This window comes from Electrona antarctica, assembly GCF_951216825.1.
Source record: "Electrona antarctica genome assembly, chromosome: 24".
NCBI classification, from domain to species: Eukaryota; Metazoa; Chordata; class Actinopteri; order Myctophiformes; family Myctophidae; genus Electrona; species Electrona antarctica.
The window spans coordinates 18447769-18470640 of record NC_136803.1 but is presented as its reverse complement, the minus strand read 5'-3'; the positions used below and the strand labels follow the sequence as shown (position 1 = coordinate 18470640).

Below are 22872 nucleotides of genomic sequence, written 5' to 3'. Positions count from 1 at the left end.
CAATCTGTTGCGACCGTGTGAGTGAGGCCCATGTCCCATTTCACAAGTTTTCAAATATAAATCTTTTGAAAATAGCAGATCTACAAGATTGTAGATCGGCTATTTTCAAATGGCCAAAATGTATTGGGTTGAGGTGGTAACGTGGTTATGTTTTGTAGTCATACTCAATGGTAACTAAAGTTTTTAAATGAATGTAGTGGAGGAAAAAGTACAATATTTGGATCCGAGATGTAGTGGAGTAGAAGTAAAAGTATTGGAAATTACTCAATTACTCAAATAAAAAGAATACAAATACCTCAAAATGGTACTACTTAAGAACTGTACTTTACTTATAAGTAAATGCACATATTACTTTTCACCACTGCCAGCTCAGGTGTGGCTGATCCCAATCAGGCCAGCTGCTCCACATCGCCATCAATCAACGCAAGCTGCCAATATAAGCCGCTGAGAACCGGCCGCCCGACTCTTGAACCCACCACGCCAAGAGTGTGCTGTGTAGAGAATTGTCTTATTATAGATCTTTATAATTTACAGTGCACCTCCTGTTTTGTTCCAGGCTGCCTCCTCCTCAAACCCAGCTCCACGGGTAAGTTTTTGAGGTGGTGCTAAGCTGCGGTGTTGTTGTTGTTGTTTCACTATAGGTTGGCTTGGCTGTTTTATAAATGTATGTATTATGCTGTTTGTTATTTGAACTCGATGACGTCAAACAACAAACTTGGCTGCCCCCCATGGGCGAAGCTTGAACTTGACCCCAGGGGGTGCGAATGCCTGGGGGGAATCTCGCATGCACACGTGATTTTTTTTTTACCTTTTATTAATTGTTTTGCCGTTTTTATACAATGCCCTAACCCCTACAAATGTGTTATTTAGGACAGCAGCGCGCACACACACACACACACACACATGCACTACAGCTGTACAGCGAGTCATCATTTCATGATAAGAGAGATGATTACAAACTACAGTCAAAAGCCATAAGTTACAACAACAACCGGCATTGACAGGACACTGCAATCCTGCAAGTTTGTTTATTTACCTGATTGCTGTCAGTGTTGCCTTATAGTTCACTTTAGAAAACTGCGGAAATAAGTAGGCTAGGTTTTGGAAACCTCATCATACGACATGCTAGTAGCGCTCGTTGACGCTCGTTTGGTTAGCAACCGAGTTAGCCACATTGACAACGATATCATCTGCTTTGCTACTATTTTGATTGGTTGGTGTGAACCAATCGCCAAAGACGACCATCCCAGAAACTGCTGCCATGGAAAGGGCAGTCTGAATAATGACGTGAATGTCAGGCTAGTATATAGACCTTAAATGGGTTGCGTGATGGGTTGCATGAGGCACTGTGTGCCTTATTGTCAGGGACGTAGCTGACCATGTGACTAAATTTGACTGAGGGACTGCCATTGGATTTTTTTGAATTTTCGTTTTTTCATGTCATGTGAAAGCAGGGAATCATAGCTTCAAATTGACATATTGGTTGTTCAGGCATGAAAGGTTCACTTCTGTGGTCTCTAACATTACACCTAGCTACATGTTTAAGCATTTATTTCATATTTACATGTCGATTTCAGCTCTGACACTTATTTCAGACATGTTCTAGTATGTGAAGAGTCTGCCTGTGCTATAAACTCATTTTGAAGAAAAAAAAAAGAAAAAAAGTTTTTCTCCACTGGTGAAAAGCTGGAATTTGCGCGATGGCAGTCTCTCAGTCAAATCTGGTCACATTTGGTTGTCCTACTCGTAGGATATGTGTGCTGCCCCCCCTCCCGACGAGAGCGCTGCTATTCCTCATGCAGATCGGCTATTATCGCTGTTTGTTAGGACAAACTCACTGCCGCTCGTTATTACACAGTGGTGCCGCGGATAAAATTGTTATTTTGAGGGTCGGCGTGTTGCCCTACGTTCAGTGCGTATTGTGCGTATAGGTAGCGACGGCACTGCTTATTGTGTTGTACTGTATTGAACCCGCTCCGTGGATTTCCAAAACCTCTACTTACCTTCCTCAGGGTCTCCCCTCGCGCTCCCAACTGACTTTCCCCCTAACGTAAACCTTTTTGAATTAACGTCCTTTTACCCTATATTCTTGTTTCTGTGTCTTTGGCTCCCCGTCGGCACATTCAGGCTACTCGGCACCGGTCCAGCCTAAAAACACATATTTTATGCGAAACACAAAAAGCTTGAGCTTTAAATGCGTGATCGGATCGGAACAACTCTAGTTGAAGACAAATCAAATCAACAGATAAGGCATATTGTATGCAGTGGGGTAAAGTAACTAATAGGCTACAGTAGGCCTACTCAAGTATTTTGAGGTATTGTTGAGGGGCGCTATAGCCCCTCCTATCATGTCCAGCTTTGAGGGTCTGTGTAAACACAAACATTAAAGACAAAAGTGAGGACGCAAATTGTGATTGGCCGGTGTGATTGGGTGGGAGATGTGTCATTGGCCAGAATGAGATGACGTTTGATAATAAGAGCGCCCCTCACTTCACACATATGTGTGATTGTTTTACTTTATTTCCAATTTCCAGTACTTTTACTTATACGTCACTACATCTCGGCAAATATTATACTTTTACTCCACTACAATTATTTGAAAACTTTAGATAGTATATTACTTTGTAGATTTGTATTATTACAGCAGCAGATCTACAAGCTCATATGTCTCATCGCGACGCATTGTGAACTTAATTGTAGATCGTCAATACATTTTAAAACTTGAGAAATGGAACCTTCTGCTTTATGAGTACTTTGTGATTTTGGTAGGCTACTTTAAGTACATTTTGATACCAATACATTTGTACTTTTACTTTTACAAGTAGGCCTAAAGAATGCGAATACTCTTTCCACAACTGGCATACATATTACTTATTTACAATTTATATCCGAGAGTCTTATAAAACTGAGCTCTTGCCACCACGTCATTGGCATAGTCCATTCCCGTGGTGTTGTTGTCCAAGCACTGATAGGAGTGGAACGAGTCAAACTCTCCTGTGTCGGACGCGTCCATCGCCTCCCAGCTGAGATTCATCCCCCCGAAACAGTTGGGTGCAACAACTGGCAATGGCAACAGCTGCTGCCAGAAAGGTGGTCTGACGATTCTATATTTCCAGACCTTGCCATCTCCCTGGTTGTAGGCTGCCAGCCCTCCTGTAAAAACACGGCATAATCATCTATGCCATTGGTCCTCAACCTTTTCAGGCAGTGACTGGCTAAAGTAATCACATTTGAACTGAAATGGGACGGTTCTTTGCCACACCGTAAATAACCCAAAACAAAATCATATTTGAACTGTATGGGGAACGCCCCAAACAATCATATTTGAACTGGGGACCACCCCAAAATCACATTTGAACTGGGGACCACCCAGAAATAATCATATTTGAACTGGGGACCACCCAAAAATAATCATTTTTGAACTGGGGACCCCCAAAATAATCATATTTGAACTGGGGACCACCACAAAATAATATGAGACGTCACATCTCACATGATTAAAGCATAATGACATTTTATTTTGATTATATAGGTGGTTACTGGTCACCAGCTATAACCTGGTCACTTATAACCAACCTATAGCTCAGTCATTTGACAGCCAGTCAACAGGTGGATTCATAAAGTTATGTATATAGACAATATTTTCGGCCAATAAAAACATTTCGGGTTGAGGACTAGTGGTCATGTGGTGTCCTGACCAAAATATGCATTTTCCGTTCAGAGTTGGAGAAACGGGGAGGCCACTATTACTGAACACACACACATACTTCATAGCAATAATATGAGATATTTATCACTTAAAGGGATCGTGACATTCAAAAAAATAAGTTTTTGTAATTTTTTTGTTTTGTTTTTTGTTTTTCTGAGCTGCACCGAAAAAACCTGAACTTTTAACATTCTGTAGATTGTCTGTGGTCTGTGGTCTTCTGGCTCAAACAAGTGCTCTGATTTTCCTGTGGAGTGTGATGTAAGAGCCAGCAAATCCCATATATGACAATGGGATTTGCCAGCAGATGTCACTGTTTTGCATGTTTTCAGTGCAGCTCAAAAGGCTTCACAGACACAGAGAAATCCCAGACCAGGGACCAGGTTCAGGTTGTGTGGGTTTAATTTTGGTCATAAAACACAAAAGAAAAATAAAAAATAAATGAAAATGAAACTAACAAAATAAAAACCAACCTTTGAGGTGCTGTTCCTTGTCCCACTTGGGAAACTTCTCCTGGATCCTTTTAATGAAGTAGATCAAGATGTCCGTGGCTTGCTCCAGGTGCTCCTCGCTGCCCCATGAACCTCTAGCTGTGTGACCACCTCCCTTTGGATTGACGTCAACCTACAGAAATACAATTCCATGCAAATTAAATGTATTTGGAAGTTCTCTAAGACAACATGACCAAACATGAAACTGGTAGACAGTTTAAAATCGCCTATCGCCATTAAAAGTGCCAGTTTCGAGTATCTACAACCACTTACTGTACTGTACTGTACTGTACTGTACTGTACTGTACAAGCCCTCCTCCCTGGCCTGTGTGTCTGCGTCTGTGTGTTACACAGGAACACAGGAACAGACCCAGCCACACACACAGCTGTCTAGTGGTAATTACAGCATGCCATGTCAGGTTCCAGCCATTTTGTTTGGCTTTTGAGCCACCAGTAATCACCTGCATCAATCCATAGCCATTATATGCTTTTCTAGATTCGTCCCAGTCTCCCCGGCCTCCGTTACGTTTGATCGCTTCGCCAGCTCTGGACTCTCTGGAGATGATGCCGGCGATGACGGCTGGATCCACCCTCTTATTTCGTCCCACTCTGAGGATCATGGGCTTATAACTGTTCATTCTCTCCAGATCGTCTCCGGCCATTTTATTTGATGCACGGACACCTTTGAGAGGGATTGGAAAGCGGTCACTAAGTATTACTCACGTACAGTACAGTACAGCAGGGGTTCTCAACCTTTTTGGCCGGGGACCCCTGGAAATGCTTTGGCAATGTCTCGGGACCCCCGCCCCGCCCCCTCCCGACCCCCAATATAAATTGACTGCTACAATAACCTTAACCCATTTTGGGCGGGAACCCCTTTTGGTGTTTTAAGCATTATGTTATAATTTAGCTATTGAAAAATAGCAGATCTACAAGCTTCGAAAAATCGTGAAAATTTAAAAAAAAATCTTTTTTTATTTTTTTATTTTTTGAAAATAATTTGGGGACCTCCTAAAATAATTTGGCGACCCCCCGAGGGGCCGCGACCCACGGGTTGAGAACCCCTGCAGTACAGTACAGTACGTAAACATTGGTAGAGGTTTGGGTTGTGTTGTGTACTGTAGTCACCTTGCCATGATGTAACTCCAAATGTGGACAAGAAAAAAAAATGCTCCAGTGATTAGAAATTGATAATTCAAAAAAATGCTCCTCATTGACTTGCATTGTATGCTGAAACAGCTCTCAAAGTCACTCTTATAATACGTACGAACACTTTCTGATTTTGGCATTTAAGAAAACCCAGACTGGATCCGTGGATCCAGATCTTCAAATAGTAAAAATCTTTGGTGCTGTTCTATATTGCCTGCATGAATCGACTTTGTTTGTGTTTGTTTACGTACTCGTACTAAAAGAGTGACTTGAGAGCTGTTTCAGCGTACAATGTAAGTCAAAGACAGTTAAGTTGCTCGATTCACACACACACACACACACACACACACACAGACACAGACACAGACACAGACACACACAGACACACACACACACACACACACACACTATTATATAAAGTTACTGTCCAACAAACTGTGATGTACCATAGTAGCTCAACTTCTCCCCCTTTTCTCCCGCCGTTTTATATGATGCTCCAGTAGTGTCAACCTTCATGATGTCTCCATAACGAGCTATAGTGGGGGGGGGGGGGGGGGGGAGAGGAGAGCGAGTGTGTTGGAGAGAGAAGGGGGGGGGGGGGACATTCACTTAAGTACACGTATTTGTATTATATATATATATATACATTTTAACCATTTGAAAATAGCAAATCTACAAGCACTGCGTCGCTTTATCAGCTATTTTCAAAGGATTTTGTACACATTTTGAACTTGTGAAATGGGACATTCTGCAATATGAGTACTTTTACTTTTAGTACTTCAAGTACTTTTTGATGCCAATACTTTTGTACTTTTACTCAAGTACATTTTGAATTCAGGACTTTTACTTGTAACTGAGTAGTTCTATGTTGCAGAATTGATACTTTTACTTAAGTCGAAAATAGGACACTATCTTGGCACATTATGTTGAGAAATGGATTGCAATTTAGAGTCAAATTCTGAAGCTTTGCCTGCAAGGAGTGCGTTTTCTGTAGCCATCTTTCAACACTGGTTCCCAAATATCTTAGCCCGTGACCCAAAAGAGGAATTCGATGACTCCCCGGGACCCAAACTACTGATCTAGCAACACCAAAGGTCGGAAACCTTTTTGACATGAAGTGCCATGTTATCATTGTCTTGATAGCTGTGGGCCATATAAACATCTATCTATAAATGTGCCACGTGTGTGCGTGTGCACGTCTGTAATCCACATAACTCAAGAACCGTTTGCCCCACCGACTTCAAATTTGACACACAAGTTCCACACCAATTGCACCACAGGGAGTGCAATGCAATGGGGCGACTGTGGCTCAGGAGGTAGAGCAGGTTGTCCAATGATCCATGGGTCGGCAGTTCGAATCCCGGCTCCTCCTGTCTACATGTCGAAGTGTCCTTGGGCAAGACACTAAACCCCAAATTGCTCCCGATGTGCTGGTTGGTACCTTGCATGGCTTCTGCCGCAATCGGTGTATGAATGGGTGAATGTAATGCACAATCTATGTAAAGCGCCTTGGATAAAGGCGCTATATAAATGCACCATTTAAATGCCCAGTGTCAAGTCCGTCGGACCAACATAAAAGCCTCTGCCCAGGCTCCGGACATAGTGCAGGCAATCTAGGGTTTAACCTCAAACAAATTGCAACAAAATTCAACTTTTTTTGTTTCATAAATATGTCAATAATAAAGAAATACGAGTAGGGGAACATGTTGAAAAATGACAAAATAGGTTATCCCCCAATGACACCCATGTTAAAAACTTAAAATATGTTTTTCATTTATGTTGATAAAGTTAACATAAGTAATGTAAATAAAAACTATACTTTTCAGGATTCCAATTCAAAAATAGCAAAACATAATTCAGGATTTCAATTCAAATATAGATAAAATAGTAGATCTAAAAGCTGTGTGACGCGTTTTAAGCTTGTAGATTGGTTATGTTTACTACGACCCCTGATCTATTCTACAGTATATATTGGTGCATGCATTTCAAATGAAAATCAAGAAATCTCACCCATTTCTGTTTTGTTTTTTTGCCTGATGAAAATGTGAAGCTGGAGCCAATAAGCTGCAGTGATGATAGAGCGAGTCTCTAGAAGTTGTAGGAAGAGAAGACTGTTTTGCGGTTTCATTTTGAGTAACAATGAGTAACTTGTGAAAGTGTGTCAGGGGTGACGTGGCCATCACTGTCGGCAGTGGCCAGGCAAACAGGCGGCGGCCTAACTATTATTACGGTGGCCTTCATCAGGTATACTGTATATCAATATACCTGACCGATTTATTTTTGGGGAGCTTTCAAAACGGTGTGCAGACTTTATTATTTCTTTTGCAGTCTGTCTCTCCACTACAATTATTTGAAAACTTTAGTTACTACTTACTAGTTACTTTTTTTGATTATCATTCCAAAACATATGGATTTCCCACTTCAGCCCAGTGAACTTACTCTCTCTAGGTCGTCCTCAGGCGAGCCTTCCATCGTCGCTTCCAGTCGTCCTGGTTCTCCGTATACATCCGGCCAGCTCGTTGGTGCTTTGCGCTCCTGCATCTTTATTGAGTACATCCACATATGTTAGTATGAGCTTACTTTTTTATAGTGTTCCAGTTCCAATTTTGCCAGCTCATTTCTTTGTGTCGTCACTTACAATTCCACTTGTTTAATCTGTATCCTGACTGCAGGGCCGGCCTGGCCCACTAGGGTGGGCAGGACGAATATACGGTGGGGGGCATCCTTGCACGCACTGCATAGCGTGATAAACCCCCGAAATGCATAGAAATAGAAATAGAAATTAATAGATTATCTATCTGTCTTCTCCTTCTTTGACCAACAGTAACCCAATTTCCATCCGCACCCTGTCGGCAGTGGCGTGCAGATATTAAGGGGCAGGTGCTAAAGTGAAGGGAAAAAAATGGCACCTTGTGCAGCGCGTGGAACCGCTGCTTGCCTTAATAGTGTGAGATTTATAGATTTTTGGGCATAAATACTAATTAGAAGCTTTTAATCAAGAATGTATCAATGTCACCATGGGCCACATACTATACAGTACTGTACAAAACAAAAATAATATTAACAAAAAACAAACTTTCAAAAGGGCACTACTGTATCTGTGCATGCTACTGCCTGTCGGTTAACAGAACTAATACTATATTATATATACTATAATAAAAACTGTTTTATTAGAAAAATAAACTAGTTAAAAAGTTAAAAGGTAGGCAGACAAAGTGGGGGGTGGGGAATTACTAATTAGGTAGGGAAAAGGTGGGTTTTAAGTGTGCTTTTGGACATTTCAAAGGTGGGGGCAGCTCTGAGTGAGTTCCACAGTGAGGGGGGCGGTCACTGCGAGGGCCCTGTCTGTCACCCCAGGTTCGCGTGTATGACTTGTGCGGTTCCAGTTGTTTGGCAGTGCTTGACCTGAGGGAGCGGGTGGAGACATGGCGTAGGATGAGTTCAGAGAGGTAGAGGGGGGCCTGGTTGTTGAAGGCTTTGTATGTGATGGTGAGTATTCTGAAGTCAATTCTGAATTTGACTGGGAGCCAGTGCAGTTCACGGAGGACAGGTGTTAGGTGGTCCCTTGGATCGGGTTCTAGTGAGCAGGCGGGCGGCAGAGTTTTGAACATTCTGTAGGTTTTGAACTGATGTCAAACAGTGTTCAGATGGATTTAAGTGTCTCTAAAAATGCTGCCCACCCAATCAGAAATGATATGGCACTGATATTTCGTGGTATTTTTTTATATTGGCTAAAAATAAATATTCTCCATAACTTTTGATTGGGTGGGCAGGACACACTGTCACGCACATTTGGGTGGGCTCTGCACACCCCTGTCCACCCGAAGAACCATCCCTGGTGGAGGTGGAGAGACTGCAGGGAGGCCCCTGCTATACTGAAATGAACACGCTATATGGCAATGTTTACTGGAATATTGGAATACAGAGATATTTAGCATTGATTAAAAGTAAGAAATCATAAATGAATGGAGAAAAAATAAGAAAAAGGAAAGAAGATATATGTGTATGAATTGTGAGTCTGTCCAGCGCCTCAGTGAGGTTCATAAAGTTCATGCAAGGCCGAAACAAACTTATTATGGGATACTGTTATCAAGTAATTGTAAAAACGGTGAACATCAACAGCCAAAGGACTTTTATTGCAGATGATTAAAGTACAGTGTCCTTTGTCTGCAATAAAAGTCTTGCTTCACTGCTGTCCTTTGACCGCTGATATTCAGTTTGACGTACAGTAGGACAGTTAATAATTAAAATTAACAAGGACTTATTTTTAACCAAAGAAAATAACTTACACTACCTGTAAGTACAATTCTGAGGTACTTTTTTACTTTACTGGAATATTATTTCAAAATGTCAGTAGGCCTACTCTGACTTAACTACAATATTTGAAAACTTTAATTACTAGTTACTTAGATTTGGATAATTAAACGTGTACATTACCCACTTCAGCCCTATATACAGTGCATTTCAGCATTGTGAGCTTTATATCTGCTATTTTCAAAAGATTTGTGACATTTGAAATGGGACATTTTGTACAATGAGTAAGTAAATTAATGAGTATAATAATTTACTTTTGGTAGGCTACTTGACTTCTATTTTATTGCAGTGTGGTGATACTTTTACTTAAGCAAAACATTTGAGTACTTTTTCCACCACTGGAGTTTTGCACATCATGAGGTTTCCACCCGAGAGACAATAATGTTAACCCTAATGAACGGAACGTTTAAGATTGGTCAACAGACAGATTCAGTTGATAGATAGATATGTCAAACTTTTATTATCCCTTTTATTACCTCCTTTATGATGAATTCCTGTTCTGTCTATAGAAGTGTCTATTTGTACGTCTCTAAATGTTTTGATGATTTGAACATGGTGGACCCTATTGGAAACAAGTGTAATGCTTAATTGGGTCGTCCACTCACAGTTAACAGCCTTTGTATTGAGTTTGTGCTTGAAATGTACTGTAATTCTGCAAACTGTTAATAAATTCTTCAATCAATCAATCAATATTGCTCTCTAGTGGACACTGAATGTAACTACAGCATACGTGTGTGTGTGTGTGTGTGTGTGTGTCAGTGTCTGTGCCTGTGAGTGACTGTGTGTGAGATCTCTCCCCTGGGAGACAAAATAAAGTAACCTTGAACCCGATCCCTGGATTTCCAAAACATCTCCTCACCTTCCTCAGGATCTCCCCTCCCGCTCCCAAATGACTTTACCCCTAACGTAAACCTTTTGGAATGAATGTCCTTTTACCCTATATTCTTGTCCGTCGGTTACCGGCCTACTTGAGAACGATGCAACTTGGGAACCTAATAATACCCGTTGTCAACTTGTCACAGCACCTGTTTTAACTGTCTGTCTGTCCCACATGGAGATCTCTCTGTATCTGCCTGTGTGTTAAGGCCTCATTCACACGTACCAAACACCAATCAAGCAAATGTTTGGTTGTTTTTTTGTTTTTTTGGGCCACCACAATGCTTTTCCAATGGGAGTCACATGGTTTGATAAAACATTTGTGTTTGATTGCTGATTGCTGGTGGTGTTCTGCCCCTCCCCCCTCATCAAACAAAAATGTTTGGTCAAACCATGTGAAAGCATTGTGGTGGCCCAAAAAAACGACCAAACATTTGCTTGATTGGTGTTTGGTACGTGTGAATGAGGCCTAAGAGGGCAAACTGACTGACTGTGGTTAAGTAGTCTAATCAATTGTCAGGTGTGGGCCATGGTAATCAATTGGCTGAGGCAGAGGCTGGAAATTGCACAGGTGAGGGGATTTAGGCTGATTAGGCCCACTGGCAGAGCCTGACCAGAGCCTTTTGTGGTGGTTCTGGAGAACCGTGGGTTCGACCGAATCGAGTCCGTGCACTGCACTCCCTGCTGCAGGGGTGTGGAACGCGTGTGCCGAATATGAAGTCGGAGGGGCAAATAGTTCTCGAATTACGTGCAGGATATTCTTGTTTTTGTGTCTTTGGCTCCCTATCGGCACATTAAGGCTACTCGACACCGGTCCAGCCTAACAACACATATTTTATGTGAAACACAAAAAGCTTGAGAGCTTTATATCTATATTGTGCACTGCAGGCGTATTATGGTATGTCAATAATACCTGAAAATAATTGGTTACGTTAAGTATACATACAGGGCTATACCATTAAAATGTTGTAGATGAGACAATTAAATTAATTATTTCTGTGTTCATTTTTGTATTATGTTTTATTTAAAATCAACAGAAGCAGTATATCTTATGCATACAGTACATTGAAGACATTTTAAATCAATGGATGTATTTTATTCATACAATTTCGGGGGCGGGTGTGGCTCAGGGTGGCCGGCAGAGCAGCCAGATGGTAACAATGAGGTTCCCAGTTCGATTCTGGGCTCTCCCAGAGTTAAATGAATGTGTCGAATTGTGGTTGAGCAAGACGCTGAACCCCTGATGTGCAGGTTGGTGCCTCTGCATGGTTTCCTCCGCCATCGGTGTGTGTGAGACTGTGAGTGGGTGATGAATGTAATGCACAATCTATGTAAAGCGCTTTGGATAAAAGCGCGATATATAAATGCACCATTCACCATTTTTACCATTTGCAGACATGCATTTCAAGGTTCTGTTATACCATAATGTAGTATATTTCTTTTAAATCAAGTCAAGAGATAAACATCTGTGTTGTCATTTAAAATCAACAGATCTTATGTATATTGAACACATGTCACATCAACAGATAGTATTTTATTGGAATACGAGACATCTCACCCCGGTGAGTTGTCTTCACTTTTTGACATGTCGGGGTGAGTTGTCCGGACAGCTCACCCCGGACAGCTCACCCCGGAAAGTGAAGACAGCTCACCCCGGAAAGTGAAGACATCTCACCCCGGTGAGATGTCTTTACTTTCCGGGGTGAGCTGTCTTCACTTTCTGACATTGCGGGGTGAGTTGTCTGTACTTTCCGTGGCACCCATTACAGTAGGCATAATTCAATTTCGGATCTAACTATCGGTTCCTACAGACGTGCGCAGTCACGGCTAATTATTTATTTATTTAACAGTAAAATCCGGTGAAACACTTGTAAGGAGTAGAGCGTCTCTCTCTCTCTCTCTCTCTCTCTATGCAGCATTGAGGGGGGGGGGGGGGGGGGGTCGTTTGTGGATAATGTTTGCGCTTCAAAGGCAGAGTCTGACGGCTGTACAAAGTTGCTAATTAGACGCACAACGGACGCATGATCAATCAATCACAGTTCTAATAGGCCTATACTGACTGAATTACATCTGAATGATCTTGCTACTGCTAGTTACATTAGCATGTGAGAAAAGTGACAGCCATCTGGAGTAACCAAATTGAGAGGGGTTCAGTTCACATTTCTTCAGAAGTTTGCACACACACACACACACACACACACACACACACACACACACACACACACACACACACACACACAAGCCTTGAATTCATGGTGATCTTTTGTTTAAAGACATTTTCAACAATTTAAGATCTCCATTTTGGCAGGAATATGCTTGGAAGATGGAAACAATGTTGCACATTCATCTAATCATATGGGTAGGCTACTGGGTAGCCTACATACAAACAATAATGTTTGTATTTGTAAGGTTTATTATGCATTTGACCGTGACATACTTAAAGGCGAATTCGACATTTTACTGTGTCATAAATATATTTACATCTGTAGCCTGTAGTTTCTATATTAGTAGTCCTATATACTTTTGATGTTTACCTTTTTTTTATATTTTTTGTACAAACTGCTGTTTGAACTTTGTTTACAATGTTTCTATATTTAAATAAACTACATTACATTTGACCGTACATTTGACTCTTGTGTTATATTCTTGTGAAATATTCAGTAAAGTATAGCTCAAAGGCTACATATTCAGTCAGACTTTTGGTGAGTTGTCCTGACAACTCACCCCTAAACGTGAAGACATCTCACCCCGAAAGTGGCCAAAAGTGAAGACATCTCACCCCGGAAAGTGAAGACATCTCACCCCTAAAAAAGCAGGGGTGAGATGTCTTCACGTTTAGGGGTGAGTTGTCTGGACAACTCACCAAAAGTGGCTTTAGGGGTGAGTTGTCTTGTTACCTTTTATTGTGTGCATACATTGGATATAATTCAAATCTGCGTAGGCCTTTGCTATAGGTTCATAGAGGTTCGGTAGAGCTCGATCTCGCCTCAAAGTTAAAGTGTCAGGGCCGGGTGACGTGACACTTAACACAATTTCACTTTGACAAGTTACTCAAAATTAAACTTATAAAGAATAATTTAAAAGGTGGACAAGTTCTGCCGCACAACAGTTTTGCACATCATGAGGTTTCCACGCGAGAGACGATATGTTAACCCTAATGAACGGAACGGTTTTTGGAGATGGATGGATAGATGGGAAAGATTGGACAGATGCAGTTAGATACCTGTTGATAGATATGTTAAACCTTTATTGCTCTCTAGTGGACACTGAATGTAACTACAGCATACGTTAGGTGTGTGTGTGTGTGTGTGTGTGTGTGTGTGTGTGTGTGTGTGTGTGTGTGTGTGTGTGTGTGTGTGTGTGTGTGTGTGTGTGTGTGTGTGTGTGTGTGTGTGTGTGTGTGTGTGTGTGTGTGTGTGTGTGTGTGTGTGTGTGTGTGTGTGTGTGTGTGTGTGTGTGTGTGTGTGTGTGTGTGTGTGTGTGTGTGTGTGTGTGTGTGTGTGTGTGTGTGTGTGTGTGTGTGTGTGTGTGTGTGTGTGTGTGTGTGTGTGTGTGTGTGTGTGTGTGTGTGTGTGTGTGTCGTGCTGGTTTGTGAGTGGCTGCATGAGAGAGGGAGACATATCCTTACAGGAAGAGAGCGAGCCAGAGGTCACGTAGCACATGTTGGCGGGTTGACCTCGGGTTGACCCCAGCCCCCACGCTGAGAGACGTGACACTCTGTCCACTTCCTGTCCACCCAGAGGTCCACCCATGCAGGCCCACAGCTGGCCCACAGAGCGACCCGTGGTCATTTTTAGCCGGCCGAGCTATTTTCACGCTTATAGTGCAGTGCATGGTTGTTCTGAAACATTTTTGGCCCAGCTAGGAGCATGCAAGCCTGTAAAGGTGGCCTTACACTAGCCGATAATCGGGCATTTTTGACGCTCGGGGGGGTGCCCAACCGCTCAAAGCGCGATCTGGATCGGCCCGATCAACATCAAGAATGTTTGATATTTGCTCTGCCCCGCTCCGATTATCCTGTAGTGTGTGGTGCTATCAGATTTCAGATTGAAAAAAATCGGCTAGTGCTAGGCCACTGGCCACCTTAAGGCACCCTTACTGAATTCAACTTACTTTATACAACACCCGAGCGGCATAAACGGAGGTCTCCGTCCTATCAAATGGTAACGCCCAGCGCTCTGGACGGAGATTAATAAAAGGACGGAGATTTGTTGATATCAAAACCGATCCCATCGCTCCACAGGCTGGGAGCGTCTGTCGGGCATTTCCGGTTGGGACGTCATCCAAAATATCCCCCCCCCCCCATTTTAACTCTTGATCTAAATCATTCCGTCCAATTCTAATCAAAGTTTATGTTTTAGACGGGCCATCGCGGTCCCGTCGCTAGTCGCGTTAGAATTAATCATACCTCCCGTTGTTGTCGATCGCCTCGGGAGTGTTTTGGCTACATCAAGCTACTTCAGCTACATCCGGGATGGCGCCTGGTGCGTCGCTAAATGTGCTCCGTTGCTGCAAATCGCTGGGCGCTCTGATTTATTGGTCCTAAATAATACCCCCGGGCGTGTAAATCCCCCCCCCCTAAGATACAATGTCACAAGGAAACTATATAGAAAGAACATGTGCTTCCATTAGGACAGATTTGAGCCCTTAGGGCCTATAGGCTTGTTTCCATTGTGGTCCTCATGTATAATATCGGAATCGGTCAGAATTGATATCGGCAGATATGACCCTGCAAATATTAAATAATCGGATATCGGTCATAGTTTCATAATCGTGCACCCCTACTTTTTTTTTCCAGCACTGGAAATAGCAAAAAATAAATAAATGCAGATGTTGTAATAAAGTGGTTTCCATCGTGCTGGCTGGGTCATCCTACTCGCCCTTCCAGTCCAGCTGCACGTTGTGCGGACATAAATCCTTTAGCCTGACCATTAACCACAGCTGCCAAAAACATGAGCTCTCTCCCACCTGTGTAATAATAATAATGTTCCACGGTTGGATGCAAAATAACATTTTTGGAGGATGTGATTATTATTCTTTCGATGAAAAATGTTACATTTTTACGAGCTGTGGTATTTAGTGCTTGGGATCTCTATGTGAACCCATTTAAAACCCGAGCAGGGCTGCGGGAAATAGCTTACAGTAGGAGGTGCTGAGCATTCAGGATGGGGTGCATGCGCGCGCCACAAAGTGCACACGCCTTGTGCATGCGCATTTTCGCGCGGAAAAGTGGCTTTTTCTTTCCCTCTCCACATGCAAGTTATATGAACAAACTGACACAGGCAACTAACCAGGACAAAGCGTCGATATTGTGATTCAGCATATTTATTAGGCCTATAGTAACAGAAATCTGTTTTGATTTTTAAAAAAAAGTTTTTCCCTCATGTCCGAGGGGGGGCTGTGCCTGGGGGGAGGGGGTGCTCCAGCCTCTCCCAGCACCCCTACTTCCCTCAGCCATGGACCTGAAGCGCGATTCTACAAAAATGACATTCTAAATCGGGTTAATTCGTGCCAATTGCCCCAGACTTAAGCCGGGGTCCTTGAAAATCAGTCAAATCAGTTTCTTCTGAAATATTCAGATGATTCTACGCTAATAGCTCTGATGACTGACAGTGATGACCCGAAACAGTATCAGTGTAGTGTTGACCGGCTTGTAGAATGGTGTGACAAAAATAATCTGATTATCAACACTAAGAAAACTGAGGAAGTTATATTTGGTCCTGCTCCCGGTGGGAAAACACCACCGGTGGAAATCCATGGTTCAGCTATTGAACAAGTTCCATCTTACAAATATCTGGGGGTGATGATAGACGCCACCTTATCATGGTCATCTCATATTGACTATGTGTAAGAGGATACAGCAGCGTATGTAGCCTACTCCTTACGCTGACTTAGATCGTTTGGTGCTCGCAGTCAGATCTTGTCTCTTTTCTATACGTCTGTTGTTCAGACTGTGATGTTGTACTGTAGCACGGCCTGGTTTAACATTCTACAGTATATAAGAACAAACTGTATAGCCAAATTAAGATCTGCGCTAAAATTGTTGGTAGACCACTTGAGGTTGTGTTACATTCCTTTAAAGAGGCCCAGACCAAGAGCATGCTTAGACTGGCGAAGAGCATCTCCTCTGACCCCTTACATGTTTTAAATGATGAATATCAACTGTTGCCCTCCATGAGGCGGTTTAGAGTCCCTACATTTAAGAAAAACAGACTAAAGAACTCGTTTGTACAAGTCTGTCTTGCTTCTAAACCAAAATCGTTAAACCAGTGGATATGTTCTCGTTCCCGATTGTTTCTGTGATTTTTGTCCTGTAATATCTATCATTTTGTAATGTATGTCTTGTCTGTTTCTTGAACGGTGACGTCATGGACGCAAAACAAATTTCAGTGCAAGCTGACAATAAAGTTGTATCGTAAAATAAAACATCATGACCTATAGCTGACCCACCCCCAACGCTCATTGGCCGAAAATGATAAATTTTTTATTATGATTATGACAAATAATCACAGAATGTCACTACACTGAGAGATGCAGCTGCTGTATACTCCCACAGCTGCTCTATACGTCTCCTTACAACAGTGGTTCACCGGATTTTGCCGTTTGTGTTAAATAACACCATAAAACCGCCATTACCCTTTTCATGTCACACAGCCCCTAGAGGACGTCCGCGCACCACAAAGGGGTGCACGCACCACAGTTTGGGAACCACTGGTCTATAATATGATCAAAATAAGAACATTATAATGGTATGTAAAAAAACAGAATCTTTGCCACGGACACATTTCGTCAGATGTCGGTGCTCTAGTTGCTCAAAAAGTGCCAAGCCGACCCTCAAAATAACAATTTTCTCTGCGGTGTAATAACGAGCGGCCGTGTGTGCGTCCTCGAAAAGCGGAAATAGCCGATCTGCATGAGGAATTGCAGCGCTCTCGTCGGGAGGGGGGGGGGGGGAGCACAAATATCCTACGAGGGCACCCGAATGGTCAGCTACGTCCCTGTATGTACTGTACTAGAATTTCGCCGCCCTTTGGGCGGCGAATCCTAGTTCCGTTGGCAGCGCAATGGGAAGAAGGAAATAGCGGGATTTGACAGACTCCACTCCAGTATTGTGCCCTTGACATGTAGTAACGGATGGGTATTATTATGATTTGTTGTATTTTCACATCAAAGGAAATTAATGTAAATGAAAATAAGCAGACATGAAACTGCTGTTTACTGTTTTTGTTTGCTTACAATAAATTACTGTTTTTGGAAACCAAAAGCTGTTGAGAATGGAGCAGAACATACTGTAGTATATTTTTTGGGGGACCTTGACTGCATTATAGTAGGGCTACAATATTTTGGATTGCGGATTGCAGTGACGCCACATTGTTTGTTCGGGAACAATATTTGTAGTTACAATGAGGGCTACATGAGCCGAAGGGAGAGAAACACTTCGCCTCTCTCCAGTCCGTGCATATGGTGCTGGTACGGATCGCATCGCTGACTGACATAAACACACAGTTACAATTCAGAGGCACTTCAATGAGAAAACGCAACTAATAACGCTTGTGTGTGTTAATGTGCCCGGTGCTGACGTTAGTATATAATGTTTAGATTGTTTTCCTGGCTGAATAACAACGGATCGCATCGCTGACTGACATAAACACTCCAATTCAGAGGCACCCCGCACGCACACACACACAGAATCCATGCGACTCGGTGCGTCGCAGTTGTCATGTTTCCATGAATAAAACGGGTCGCGCAATTGTCGTGTTTACATGAATGAAACTGGTGGTGCAATTGTCGTGTTTGCATGAATTAAACGGTGTATTTATGTAATGGCGCCGCTGTCCATGCAAGTCCGAATCAGTGTGTGTGTGTGTCTGTGTGGGACTGTGTGTTGTGGAAGACGGGGAACAATGTTGCCAGGGTCGTGAATTGTAAGCGAGTTGTAGTGTGTGTAAGTAGCGTGGTGAATGGCTTTGTTTCTGGGTCTGTTTGCTTTTTTCTGGGCCTGTTTTCATAGACCTGGCAACAGTGGCCCGTGTGTGTGTGTGTGTGTAGTGTTGTGGTCGTGTTGTTCTTCTAATGTGTGTGTGTGTAGCGTGTAACTTCCGGTGTTGCAGAAACATAAAAGCTCTCGTGGGTCACGTGGTTGGCTTTGAGCGAATGGGAGAGGGGATGTAGTGTTGCCAGGTCCGCGTATTGTAAGCGAGTGGTAGTGTGTGTAAGTAGCGTGTTGAATGGCATTGTTTCTGTGCTTGTTTTCATAGACGTGGCAACAAATTAGGCGGGGGTGTCGGTGCTTGTGGCGTGTTTGTGTTTATTATTGATATTGATATTGTTTGTGAGTCTGGACGGGAGCCGGCTGTAGTGGCAGTGTGATGACAATTTTTACGCGTGTGGTGTTGAGTGTGGGCGTGCTGCGCGACATGAGGAGATAGCCGTGGATCGACGCGGAGGGTAAGTCTGTGACGTGTTAGTGTGTTTAGTGGGTTATTGCAGTGTGTGTTGCAGTGTGTCAGACACTCTTGGAGTGACGTAGTAGCTGGTGCCTTTTTTTCCTGGGTTGGGAACAGCGTTTTGGGCACACCTTTTCAATTGTATAATAGATATAATATAAATCTATATTTTCGTTGCAGGCCCCATTCTTAGCCTAGTGTGTGTTTTAACATAATGGAGCCGACGCCTCCATTATGTTAAACATCGGAGGGCGTGTACCGACAGTGACACGAAAATATTTAATTTTCCAGCCAATAGGATGCTGCTGAACGGTGCCCGCCCGGTGACACTAGGATTCACCTGGAAAATATATATATTTATGTCGGGGGTTCTCAAACATTTCAGGCCGTGACACCCCCTCAAAATAATCATATTTGAACTGGGAATTTGAACCCCCATCCCTGCCCACCACCCCCCACCCCACCCTGACAAGCACTTGTAATTGTAGGCATTACATTGGGTGGTGGAAATTAACTACGGTAAGTATGTACTCAAGTATGTACCTGTACTTTAGTACAATTTTGAGGTATTTGTATACTTTTACTTGCAGTGATTCCAATTTCCAATACAATACTCTCTCTTCTACTGACGCATTGTGAGCTTGTAGATAGCTATTTTCAAAAGATGTTTATATACATTTGAAAACTTGAGACGGGACATTCTGCATAGCGACTACTTTCTACTTTTGGTACTTTAAACTGTATACATTTTGATGCCAATACCATGGCATCAAATTCAAACTGTAGCATTTGATGCTATACAGTTTGAATTCTGGACTTTTATACTTGTATCGGAGTAGTTCTATACATTGCAGTATTGGTATTTTTACTTACAGTGAGTATTTTTTTTTCCACCACTGATTGCATTTAGTTTGACTCGGTTCCAAACGGATAAACATTGTGAAAATGGTGTCTTTCTGCAGTCTTGTCCCAGTCAGATAAACAAACATAGGGCGGCGCTGCCTGTCTGTGTAATTATAATAATAATGTGACTGCAGGCTGCTCCTCTCGCTGAAAGGAAGAGCTCATTTCATGTTTCCTGAGGAAATATACCAACCCAGAGAGCCATGTCTTTGTTTCTGATTTTCATCTTCCCATAGCGCCATCAGTGTGTGTGTGTGCTTGTGTGTGTGTGTGTACGTGTGTGTGTACGTGTGTGTGCGTGTGTGTGCGCGTGTGTTGTGTAGGCTACTTATACTTACGTGGGGGGAATGTAGAATTTGAGAACAGGGGTCAGTGTGAGGACAATAATTGTCCTGCTCTTCAAGAAAAAATAAATTAGGGTTTTTAGGGAAACTATTAGGGGCAGACTTATGCCTGCTTTGCATGGCCAAGAAAATGCTGTCTTATAATTTCAATGTCCTCACAAGTATAGTAATATCAGCGCGTGCGTGCGTGCGTGCATCCTGATTCATGACAGTAGCTGCATGGTGTGTGACATCACATGTCGGGCGGTGAGTTTCCGTGCTCACCCGGGCGTGTTCGTTTCGTTCCTCTGTGGGGCCTGATCCATGCAGAGGTGCACGAACTAGTACTCCACCCCAGTGGTACTTGAGTTAAGGGTAGACGAGGTCAAATGTACCCCAATGCAAGTAAAAGTATAGCTCAGTCAAAATGGAAGCTTATAAGAGCTTGAAAATGTTTCAGAAAAACCACCTGCACTGCATGCACTGCTTGCTTGTAGAACCACTATACGTTAAACAATTTTATTTTAGGGAAGAACAAGAAGCAGCCAACCTAAAAGTAGGCCTACTCTGTACTTTACAGCCTTCCTAGAAATGTAGCCTACTTGAGCAAAAGTACAATATTTGTCTTTGAAAGAGTAATCAAAAAAAATCACACAACCCCAATGATTTGCAGAGGTCAATAGGTCGTGCTGCAAACCATTCTGTGCTCCAGACAGACAGACAGTCAGACCTACTGTACACACCAAGCCCCTTAAAGTGAGTGCTTGGCACCGCTCAAATAATGTAATACTCAAGTAAACTCTACAGATCCTCAGAATCAAAGTACAGTACTCGGGTACATTTTCACCACTGCCTGCACGCACTCGTTTACTTTGAACGCCTGCCATGGGCGCTGCCCCTGGAAGAGTCCTCACAGCGTCCTGAGATGACTTGGCCCCCATGCAGGCACTTACTTAAGTAAGAGTATCAATACTGCAATGTACACAGTAGGAAGCACTCTAGTTAGCAGTTACAAGTAAAAGCCCAGTAATCACATTTTACTTGAGTAAAAGTATGAAAGTATATTATAGCAAAATATACTTAAAGTGCCAAAAGTACTCATTATGCAGAATGTCCCATTTCACGCGGTATAGCATACAAGCGCACAAAGAGCTTGTAGATCTGCCATTTGGGCTGAAGTAATTTCTCTGTTTTGTAATAATTGATAACAATTTTTGTATATAGGGCTGAAGTGCAGGTTAATGTATGTCTTGTAATAATAATCAAAATCTACAAAGTAACTATAGTAGCCTAACTAATGTTTTCAAATAAAAAAGTAAAACAAAATGTACATTTGTCTCTGAGATGTAGTGGAGAGTGGAAGTACAAATATCGGAAATGGGAAATACTCCATTAAAGTACAAATGCCTCAAAATTGTATACTCAAGTACAGTACTTGAGTACATGTACTTGGTTACCCCCGGCTGGGTCCCGGCAGGCAGGCAGGCAGGCAGGCAGGCAGGCAGGCAGGCAGGCAGGGGTGTCCCTCCTGTTGCATGATGGGCTGGCCCGTTTGGTGCATGAGGAACCTCGGACAGAATTCCCAGCAACACCTTTTCCTTCCTGTGGTCGCTCCGAAAACACTCAGAGGACAACTGGGAAGATTCCTCCGCCTCAACACTGATCACCGCTCTGTGTGTGTGCGCGTGCGCGTGTGTTCGTGTTCACTCAGGTTCACACTGCATGGGAGGCGTTTGCACCCTCTCTCTTTGACTGACCATTATGTTTCACTTTGGTACAATTGCCTATACCTTTTTACCACCAGTTTGGCAGACTAGATTAGACTAAACAATGTCAGTGAAAATTCAACAATGACATGACTAAATAGGACTAAATGGTCAAATTAATACAGTGCCACTACTGTTTAAAACATAAGAAAAGAAAAAAACATATATTAAAAGACAATAAGGGGGGAATACAATTACAGTGCACTCAATAAAGGTTAATGGCAGACAGAAAGGTCTTCAGCAGCATTGCTGTCTACCTGTTATTACTTCATAAAAGATAACAAACACTTTCAGTTTCATGATGTGGTGTCCTGAGTCTCCTGACCTCCCACCTCTCTTTGTATCACTCTGAACTGATAGCAGGGTGAAACCTTATCTATATATTGTTTTATCATTTTAATCACATGAATGAAAAGCAGTTTTATTAGTTTCATTTTTACACAGTAAGCACAAGGTAAATAAGGTCAAAGTTGATCCCAATGTCCCTTTGTAAGTTATCTAAGGTGTGTGTGTGTGTGTGTGTGTGTGTGTGTGTGTGTGTGTGTGTGTGTGTGTGTGTGTGTGTGTGTGTGTGTGTGTGTGTGTGTGTGTGTGTGTGTGTGTGTGTGTGTGTGTGTGTGTGTGTGTGTGTGTGTGTGTGTGTGTGTGTGTGTGTGTGTGTGTGTGTGTGTGTGTGTGTGTGTGTGTGTGTGTGTGTGTGTGTGTGTGTGTGTGTGTGTGTGTGTGTGTGTGTGTGTGTGTGTCCTAACAGCCAAAAAGGAGGAAGCTCAAAGTCTAGACATTAAAGTGCATGACAGTGAATTACACCTTTAATGAGCCTAACAATATGCTGTTGGAGGACAAGCGTAAACCACTCCTACAACTGGCTTTGTTAGTTTACGTGTCTGTTCGCACCAA

At 42.6% G+C, this 22872-nt stretch overlaps 1 protein-coding gene and 1 long non-coding RNA gene across 2 annotated transcripts in view; one reads left to right on the top strand and one right to left on the bottom strand.

The window, feature by feature from the left end:
• Window positions 1-473: 473 nt before the first annotated feature.
• LOC306917360 overlaps window positions 474-22872 on the top strand; it is a 90286-nt gene continuing 67887 nt past the window's right edge. Inside the window, exon 1 of the long non-coding RNA XR_013789154.1 lies at window positions 474-586. This is a non-coding gene — a long non-coding RNA (uncharacterized lncRNA). The remainder of the gene's footprint in view (window positions 587-22872) is intronic.
• Window positions 2876-4859, bottom strand: LOC306917125 (lysozyme g-like; the record flags this gene model as incomplete). The annotated part of the gene is made up of 3 exons (XM_079495258.1): window positions 2876-3153; window positions 4180-4330; window positions 4659-4859. 3 exons carry the CDS (start codon window positions 4857-4859, stop codon window positions 2876-2878), a joined length of 630 nt encoding a protein of 209 aa, XP_079351384.1.